At 34.4% G+C, this 10,460-nt stretch overlaps 1 protein-coding gene across 1 annotated transcript; it reads right to left on the bottom strand.

Annotated features, from left to right (window-relative positions):
* Nucleotides 1–1,026: 1,026 nt before the first annotated feature.
* On the bottom strand, nucleotides 1,027–9,392 carry LOC128509208 (BOLA class I histocompatibility antigen, alpha chain BL3-7-like). The gene is made up of 6 exons (XM_053480832.1): nucleotides 9,101–9,392; nucleotides 8,307–8,573; nucleotides 4,623–4,901; nucleotides 1,569–1,853; nucleotides 1,370–1,486; nucleotides 1,027–1,179 (listed from the first exon to the last, which is right to left on the bottom strand). Exons 1-6 carry the CDS (start codon nucleotides 9,168–9,170, stop codon nucleotides 1,142–1,144), a joined length of 1,056 nt encoding a protein of 351 aa, XP_053336807.1. The 5' UTR covers nucleotides 9,171–9,392; the 3' UTR covers nucleotides 1,027–1,141.
* Nucleotides 9,393–10,460: the final 1,068 nt, after the last annotated feature.

The following is a 10,460-nucleotide window of genomic DNA, read 5'->3' as shown; positions in this document are numbered from 1 at the left end:
TCCGGATGTTTTTTTTTTTGTTTGTTTTTTGAATGACAAGCTGAAATAAAATAGGAGTAACGAGGCTATTTTTAAAATGTAAGGAGTAGAAAGTACAGATAATTGCGTGAAAATGTAAGGAGTAGAAGTAAAAAGTCGGCTGAAAAATAATTACTCCAGTAAAGTATAGATACCCAAAATTTCTACTTAAGTAAGGTAACGAAGTATTTGTACTTCGTTACTTGACACCTCTGTCAGTGACAGGTCAGAGAAAAGCCCAGACAGGCCATTTAGGAGCATGGGAGGATTACTGATGGCCTAGTGACTGATTTGGCCTGATGCCAGCCAACTGTGTTTTTTTTTTTTTTTTTTAATAAGTAATTTTTTTTTACACTATTGCCCACCCTATGTACCAAAGTGATGTTTTCTAAAACTGAAATTCAATTATCTAATTAAATAAACTTAACAATATTAATCTATTCATTAGTCTAAATCTGTTAGTCTTGAATGACATCGTTATGTTATGTTTGCTATGTTTTGCGTTTAAAGTGTTTAAACAGACATGCTAGGATGGAGAGAGAGCAGCCAGGTGATGCAGAAAGAGTTTTTGCAAGAGTTGAACTGCTAGCAAATATTAGATGTAGCTCCCCTGCTAAAAGACATTAATATTATTTATTATAAACTTATTTGTGTATCTTAGGAGAAAAAAAAAATCACATTCTTTTATATAGAGTAAGCAGAAAAGGTGCAGGGAAACAGGGGCTATAGTGCAGACATGGACAAAAAATGAGTCATAAAATTTTATTTTTAAATCTGATTTTTCAAAAAAATATTTAGTCATAATGTAATGTCATTATTGTTAAATTTTTTACATTTTAGAAAATCATGACTGTCCATTTGTGTGGTTTAAAACTTGTCATTTTTTTTTTAAACTAAGGTGAAGACAGTCAGCCTAGCACTCTCTCTGGTGCAGTGATCACACAACAGATTCAGCCAATAAGAAAAAAATCATTTGTTATAACATATTGGATGAAATGTATTGATTTTTGCAAAATATTTAAGATAAATAAATACATACTTATATAAATATTTATTTAATTTATTTATCATGTGGATGTGTGTGTGTGCCCTGTGAAGGACTGATTGCTGGATGCTCCAGTGTCTACAGTTCAACCTGGTCCCTCGCAACAGGTCTGAAGCCTGAAACACAGATGATGGACAGACAGTTAGTATCAAATCCGTCTACTGGATTTGCTTTTACAAGACAATTAGTCAATATCAGCTTATTGTCTCGTCTAATTTATCAGTTCAACTTAAACAGAAGCAAAATATTCATCAGATCCCCTTTCAGGAATTAGAAAGTATAAATGTGTTCAGATCCTCCTCTCACCAAAGTTTATCATCTTCCAGATCACAATTCCCACAGCGAGACCCACGACAGCAAGACCCACAACTACAACAATGATAGCAATCCTTACTCCAGCTAAGCGTCCATCTGATCCTCCACCTGTTAAATCAGCACAGAGTCTTTATTATCTGCTGCAGCCGGAAATCAGCTTTCACTCTCTACAGCTCTAGTTTATTAGGACCTTTTGGTACTTCTCGCACTAACTCCTTCTCCAAGCTACTGTGCTGAACCACGCAGGTGTAGTTGTGTTTCTGCAGCTCCTCAGCTGGGACTTTCAGGATGCTTCTCTTCTGGAGGCTTCCATCCTGGTTGGGTAACGTCTCTCTGAGCTCCACGTCCTCATGCATGTCCTCTCCGTCCTTCTGCCAGGTGATATTTAGTGGTTTGGGGAAGAAACCTGTAGCGTGACACACCACCTCTGGAGAAGGAGATGAGTGTTTATGGAACACCGACACCTTGGGACGAACTGCAGAGACATGGAGGTACAAATACATTGTACAGGGTTAAGTAATAGGTGCTGTAAGAATGGAGTAAATTAACAGTGTGTGCAGCATCTGTGCACGTTTACTGTTTAACGTTAACACCGTGACCACGTGTGTAGGACAACTAGCCCCCTTTCGCCCTTGTCTGCAAGCTAGTGGGGGTGTGTGTTTGTCCATGTGTCTGTGTGTGCGTGCATGCTTGGTGAAGTAAGAGTTTCTATTGATAAACTGGTGTGTGTGTGTGTGTGTGTGTGTGTTATTTGATAGAAGGGAGGGCTACTGTGTGGGACAGAGACACACACACCCTATTGACACTTGTGTGTACACACACACACACACACACACGGAATCAGTGCTTTCTGACAGAGAGAGAGAAACAGGATTTTTAACAAGAAACCTCTCTGACACTTGCTTTTACTGTGACCGTGTGTGTGCGTAAAGCACCTTTTATTTTGTCGTCCTTTCACCCACATTTGAACGCGTGTGAAAGGACGACTAAATAAAATATGCTTTACGTACACACAGAGTTATAGTAAACAGTACATGTGCACACGGATGTTGAGTATACGAGTGACGCACCCACACACGGTACTCGTAAATCAAGACTCATTTATCCAGTAAAAATTATAATTTTTAACTTAATTCATTAAAAAAAAAATTATACTATTATAAATAGTATAAAAAAATAATATTATAAATAAATACTGTATGTATTTTTACAACGCTTCCCTTATATAATTTTCTTGAACGTATATATAATTATATGTAATAATAATAATATAATTTTAATTTCTTATAATTTTGTTTTGATTCTGTAAAGCTGCTTTGCGACAAAGAAATGATCCTTTTTAAAAGCACTATACAAATAAAATTTAATTCAACTGAATTCTGTTATGCGGTCGATAGTGCCAGCTGATTAGGGAAGAAACTTTTTCGTAAAGTTGGACAAACTTGAACAAGCGTATAGGCAGAGTCGGCAAAAACACGTTGAGCAGTCCATGCGTGCAGTGTTTCCCCCTGCCTGCTCAATGTGTTTTCACTTACACTGCATACGCGTAGAGTTCCCCTCAAAGCGAATGCTATATAGTTCCATAGTCTCCGTACTCCTTTCCTACCTATATAAAATAATGTGATATTTTTATCTGCTAAAATACGCATATAACATTACAATAAATAATATTAATGTGTTTTACCATATAGTATTTTAAGTAGAGGCACTACATCTAATATTTCCTAGCAGTTCAATACTTGCCAAGATAAACGATGAAACGGACCTGGGTTGCGTTTCCCGATAACGATTGATCTTAACGCTTACGAGCGTTTTCTACGAGTCATTTTGCGAACGTTCGTTATTGTTTCACGTGCGTTTCCCAAAAATGGACTTAACACAAATGCTACTTAGGAGTCGCTATCTGTTGGTCACGTGCTGAAATGTCACGCTGTAAAATGGCTCGTTATTGTTGCACATGCTGTTTTAGCAATCCATCTAAGTTTTGATTTCCGTTTCTTCTACTTGTGTGAATGTATATTTAACTCGAATAACATAAAAAGTACTGTAATTTCCTCTTGAGCACGTTTAAAAACATAAATTAACTAGAAATGTCGTTCTGTAAAAACACTGTCTTGCTCCAATCTCGCATAAAACAAATTCTAACAGTTCTAACAGCATCATTTTCGATATTTATATGAAACCTTAATTATTTAAGTAGAATTATTTATCAATTTCTTTATCAACAATTGCTTATCTCACATTAAAAAAAAAGTAAATAAATAAATAAGCTCTTACATTTCTTTTTGAAAAAAATTGCCTAATTATCTTCACCTGAAGTGCATTTGCTAATAGGAGAACAATTTAAATAAGCACATACCTAGGGGTGGAGAAATTAGCAAAATGGCTAAAATAAAAAAACAAAAACAAAGAAAATTTCATTTCATTTTTCAAAAAGAAGAAATTAATATTATTTTAGAGAAAGTGGAGCTCTCTTTGTGCCACAAAAGTGCTGTGCTGTAATAACAGTAACAGCTATGTTGCACAATATTGCAGTGAGGGCAAGAATGCCCTTGGACATCAGGGAGGAAGATGAAGGGGTGGAGGAAGAGAATGAAGTCGAGATGAGACTTCATGATGCTCAACCAAGACATGTTCAATACATGGCTGGGTTTCATGCACGCCAGCAAGTCATCCTTTATTTGTGTCATCTTTAAAGCACATTAAATATTTTCTATTAAATACATTTGTACTGTACCCTCGAAATGTCCATATACAACAGTGTACATTTTTTTTTCATTCTAACATTTATTATGTCATTTTTATTTTATTTCATTATTCATTTTTATTTCTATATTGAATTGTGTAGTGAGTAGAAAATAGAAATGAATAAAAATATACGTACAAATAAAATGAAAAATCACTTTGACAAGAAGTAAATGCAATTTGCCGGTTGTCCAGCATAGTTCATAACTCTGTCTCCTTACGATGCACTTAAGGCTTTACGATTACTCCAGAGCACTCGTATATCTACGAAGATTTTCAAGTTCTACTTAAGTTACGATGGTTTTGGGAAACAGACCGTAATATTAAGATCAGTCGTGCGATAATTTTTACGAACTACTTAGGCTTACGATGCTTTTGGGAAACGCAGCCCAGATCAGTCGCCAGGCCACCGGGGATCCTCCTGGTGCTCCCATTGGCCAGTCCATGCCTGGTGTGTGTGTGTGTGTGTGTGTTTATAATAACAGATCACATACTTTACCTTTTCTCTCTAGAGTCTCTCTGCCATAAGACACGTATTTGTTTATCCTGTTGATACAGTTAATGCTCACATAGTTCTTCCAGCCGTCAGTGGTCACACCATTAATATAATCCCAAGTCTGTTTGCGGATCTCATTTTGAGATTTGGCTGAAATCCAGGTTTTATTATTTACATCAAAATTGAGGAAATCTTGTCCATCATATCCTAACTGCATGTGTCCTCTTGTGGTGCCGTCATTATCGATCTCACAGCCGTACATCAGCTGCAGTGTGTGAACTCCTGCACACACACACACACACACAGAAAATGACTGTGATGAGTTTCAACTCTACACTAAAACATCTCACTACACTTTATTCTTTATTTAGTGCTTAATGAATCAAACAATTACGTTATTTTACCCTTTTAATTACACTCACTCCTAAAGTGCCTGGTTATTACTATTAAAAAAATTAGAAAATCATTAAAAAGTAAATTTTCTTTTGTAATTGAATGAAAAAAAAATCTCTCATACAGTATATTCTTGATTCATTACATGTAAAGCAAAATATTTTAAGCCTCAACACTTTCTCAAAACCCTCTCATGTGCACCTAGAACAAAAGCCATGCAATAAATCAGGCTGGTAGAGAGACAGACAGGCATGGGCGTAAATCCCGGAGGGGACGGAGGGGACATGTCCCCCCCAATCCGAGGGTTGTCCCCCCCAATCCGAGGGTTGCCCACCCCCCCCCCCCCCAAAAAAAAAAATCGCACACATTATTGTCAAAAATATATGTATGTATACCTAAGATAATTGTTTAAGTAGAAAAAAAAAAACCGCAAAAACTGCATTTAGAACCAGTTGAGTTCCCCTCCCCTTCCTCCCAGTGGTTTGACCCACTGCCTGCTTCCCCAGTTCAAGTCAGGTTTGTGGCTGCGGTTCAATTAATGTTGAACTCCAGTAAGTAGGGTATTTTATTCACTTAAGCGATTAACTAAAGCGATTATCTTTAATGTAGTTGATGCAAACTCATTCATAAATTAGTTGCGGCAAAAATGCTGATTATTGATGTAATTTTCCATGAATCTGCTACAGTATATTAGTGATTAAATTATTACTTATCTAGTTAGCGTTAGGTTGTTTACAATCGCTTGTTGTATAGTGCACTGCAACTAACACGACAAACGCCGTTTCCCATGCAGTGTTTTATTTGTGACGACTTGGCATAATGTAAACTTATCATTAACGGCCACAATTAACATATTGTTTAGCTGTGCATTTACTAAATGAGCACTGTGCCACGTCCGAATTGTATTTTTTTGTACAGTATAATCAATATCCCTTCTGTTCTGAGGTTCTTAATTAATTTTAAATACAATTTTAAACCTTTTTTTTAATTCCTTGTTTTTATTGTTGTGATTATTTTTGAGAGTTTTACTTTCTTTATGTAAAGCAATTTGAATTATCATTGTGTATTAAATGTGCTAAAATATAAATAAACTTGCCTTGCCTTGCAATGTCATAGATAAATGGACATAAGATCATTTTTCAGTGCACCTAAACGCCAAGTAAGTACAACAAGTTCACATATTAAGGAAATTTGGCTTTAAAAATGGGTGCTTATGAAAATACTAATGTCACAATATCAATCACAGGCAAAGGAGACAGAAATTATTGAGAGACAGGTCAGACCAGGGTCAATCAGATGTACAGTGTCAGGTAAGTGTGGTGCTTTTATTGAAAGGATAATGACAGATTTTTTTTTTTTTTTTTTTTGGGTGAACAATTTCTTTAATGTTTTCGGAGTTGTGGCTGTTCAGTAGAAAGTAATAGGCTCACCAATTTACAGTATGATCTTTCAATTTAACAAGTGTAATGTAAAATAATTAGTTATTATGAGTATGGAAAACATCTTTTTCTGCATTTTTTCTGCTTCAGGGGTCAGTCTGTCCTGAGACAGTGAGAGTAGAGGAAGGGGCAGATTCAGAACCAGGGAGGGAGCCGGAGACAGCAGAACAAAGAGATGATATTGCCAGCACCAGCACAGGGAGCACAGTTTTTAGTTTAGATCTCATGTTTACATTTTATTGTATGTTGATGGCTTGACTGTGAACAAAATAAACAATGCAATAAATAGTTTTGAAGAAAAATCTGCTTTGTCATTGAACCTGAGAAAAACTTTTAAAATAACCATAATGGCGCAGTCTCCATGCTACAATAATAATAATGATAGAAACAAAGTTTTTCACTGTGGGGACATATCTTTATAAGTACAATTTGACTGTATTATTTGTGTCCCCTTCAAAAATTGCTCATGAGAAATTTTATATTTATTTTCCCCCCCTACTGTTAAATGAAATTTACGCCCATGCAGACAGGGCCAATATTTTATTTGTACTTTTTTTTGTAGAAATTTTGTGCTCTGACCTGCTTTGTTTTTTGATGATCGACAGTGTACTTGAGTACTAATGTGAAAGCTGGACAGGGATTGGGGAGCAATTTTACACAGGCATGGTATGAAACAATAGTGCCTAGTGTCTCAAGCAGTCTAAGATTCTGTGTGTGTGTGTGTGTGTGTGTGTGTGTATATATATACACACTAACACAGAATCTATTATAGATAAATATTATTATAGATTCTGTGTTAGTGTGTGTGTGTATATATATATATATATATATATATATATATATATATATATATATTTTATATATATATATATATATATATATATATATATATATATATTTATCTATAATAGATTCTGTGTTAGTGTGTGTGTATATACATATGTGTGTATATATATATATATATATATATATATATATATATATATATATATATAAACACACACTAACATAGAATCTATAATAATATTTATCTATAATAGATTCTGTGTTAGTGTGTGTGTATATACATATATATATAAACACACACTAACATAGAATCTATAATAATATTTATCTATAATAGATTCTGTGTTAGTATATATATATACATACACACTAACACAGAATCTTAGACTGCTTGAAACACTAGGCACTATTGTTTCAGACCATGCCTGTGTATGTGTATATATTAATGGCACTGCAAAAAATATAGTAAAGTTCTATACATTTCCTAACATACTAGTAGCCCTTTGTGACATGTTTTAATGTTTTCTGAATATAATTCGCTGTAATGCTGGTAATCATCTGACACTGTAATTTAATATGATCTAGTTAAGTGTTAAAATAACCATGCAAATTAAACGTGTAACCATGCAAATTAAATGTTTTTTTTTTCAGCAACTTGGCACAGCCTAAACTTATCACCATAACTCTTAATTACAGTAATACACACAAAGCTATGTGCACACTGGAATACCAGCTTGAGATGAAGTTACATGGACTTCACTTACAGATGCCATTCCCAAGTCTCAACACTAACATTGGGGTATAACTTTGTAATCTGTCATTTATTATTCTGAATTATTATTATTATTATTATTATTATTATTATTATTATTATACTCAACAATAGATATATACTCAATCAATAAAATAATTAAATACTTTTGCTGGGAGCATTAGTTTTCTTTTTGTGAGTGAAACACCTGTTATTTACCAGTAATGCTGATATTAATCAAATATGTCATAATTAAAATAATAAATAATATTAATAAGAATGTTTATGTGTCACTGATTAAAACTGTAAGTGTTTTACCTGCAGTGTGATTAAAGTTCTTCATCACTATACCCAGGCCTTTTCTTAAAGTCTCCTCCAAATGCTGATAAATCCCTGTGTGTCTGTTCCAGAAGTCTGGATGATCATTAGTGACATTCTGTATCCACTCTGTCTTTGGGATCGCCTTTTTGATGTCACTGTCGTAGTACTCAAACTCCCTTCCATCCACCAGACCCACAACAGTAAATTCTGGAAAATTTATTTCTGGAGTAACTGCAGTGTAGAGGTATTGCAGAGAGTGTGTGACTGTAAACACAAATTACCACCACACACACACACACACACACACACACACACAATAAATAAAAAAGTCTATTCTATGGAAAATCAATAAACATTAAACTAAATAATGAGTTTACAATTAAATAAATAAAACACTTTGTGAGGACTAAAATCTCTTTTTTTATTGCATTTTATGACTTTTATGGCTAAACACATGATCGAATAAAAAAGAAAATCTTGCTTGTTGCACATCCTCTTGAAATGTCACTGGAACAATTTATATTTCACATCTGTTTAAAAAACAAACCACACATGTGGATTTTCCTCACTGGTAATGGATCTTTTTCCAAACTGAAGCAGGGTTAACTCTCAACTATTTCAAGCAACATGACAGCTAATCATCAGCGATGGCCATCGTGGAATGATATCTATATTATACAGCAAAATCGTATCACGAGGTACGTGTGTGTTGCTTGGTTTAAATGATTTTTTAAACTAGTTTCTAGTTTTTTAGTTTTTCCAGTTTCTAGTTAAACTGTTTGTGAACTCACCTGCTGAAGAAATATGTACATGAAGTGTGAGAAACAGCAAAACCTTCATTCCATGTCTGCCATGCTCCATTTAACAGTCCAGACTTGTGCCAAAAAAGAGGGTAATTGAGTAGAGGGTAATAAACAAAAATAAATCATTTTATAGCGAATCTTTCAGGACTTCAATCTTACTACAGGACTAGAATGTATGAAGATTGTGAATAAGAGTGGAGCGCGGTGCTCAGATTCCGTTAGCTGTCTCAGAAGAAAGGAATTTCGGCAGTTGAGTTTAAAAGTGAAAATAAAAGATTGTACTGTACTTGCTGTAGGTGTGTTTCACAGTAGCTGTGTATGACACCACAGCCTCTCAGCTTGCTCATACACATTCCTAACTAACAGCACTTGCTAAAACACCAATCACCTTGAGTTTTATGTCCCTGATGGATACTCCCACCCATTGTTTTTATACGCATTTATCCGCATTGTTCGTCGCATGTTTATATGTTCAATTGAATTCAATAAAAAATGTATTGCACTTTTAACAGTTGTCATTGTTGCAAACTGGCTTTACACAATCAAAAGAAATCATGGAAGTTTTTATGAAATGTGAATGTGTATGAATCAAAATGATCAGAATGTCTCTGATGAGCAAGCCGAGGGCGAGGGCGACAGTGGAAAGAAAAAACTCCCTTAGGGTAATAGGAAGAAACCTTGAGAGGAACCAGACTCAAAAGGAAATCAGGGTGATAACAGATAGCAGGGATTGATCTGCAGCCATACTGTGTGTTAAAAGGCTGGAAGTTCAGTATAACAGTGTTACAGCGCCAACTAGTGTTAGTGTCCTTACTTCCTTGCTTGTTTGGTGTTAATGTGCAATGTTTTATTTTGAGTGTTTTAAAAGCTCACATTCTTGTTCATTTATCACCCATATGGTATTTAAAACATTAATATTTAAAAGGCAATTTTTAAATTATATTTAGTAAAATGGGGTAATTATTTTTGGACTGACAAGAAGAAATATTTTTTCTGTTTAAAAATTTTATTTGTTGCTATGACTTTCATCTTCAAAAGCAAAAAGGCAATTTCATTTCATTTAATTCATTTAACACCATTTACATTTATATATATATATATACACTGTCTAACCCAACCCAGTCTCAGCTCTGGTTTTCATGTACCCTGGGTAAAGCTCAATTTTCTTACAATGCACTTAATATATGCATATGAAAATAAAGGTAAAATAAAATGAACTAAAATAAAATGCTGTTAAATGAATTTAATGAAATGAAATTGCCACTCTACTAAAATGTAGTCTTTTGAAGATGAAAGTCATAGCAACAAATACAATTTTTTAACAGAAAAAATATTTCTTCTTGTCAGT

This window comes from Clarias gariepinus, chromosome 21 (assembly GCF_024256425.1).
Source record: "Clarias gariepinus isolate MV-2021 ecotype Netherlands chromosome 21, CGAR_prim_01v2, whole genome shotgun sequence".
Classification (NCBI taxonomy): Eukaryota; Metazoa; Chordata; class Actinopteri; order Siluriformes; family Clariidae; genus Clarias; species Clarias gariepinus.
This window is presented reverse-complemented; position numbering and strand designations above follow the sequence as displayed.

Excerpts from the sequence above, each read along its gene's own strand:
- LOC128509208 (XM_053480832.1), bottom strand. The coding sequence starts at position 9,170 with ATGGAGCATGGCAGACATGGAATGAAGGTTTTGCTGTTTCTCACACTT. Across the intron at positions 1,487-1,568 it reads AGTGCGAGAAGTACCAAAAG|GTGGAGGATCAGATGGACGC; the intron begins GTCCTAATAAAC and ends CTGATTTAACAG. Across the intron at positions 1,180-1,369 it reads CTGGAAGATGATAAACTTTG|GCTTCAGACCTGTTGCGAGG; the intron begins GTGAGAGGAGGA and ends TCTGTGTTTCAG.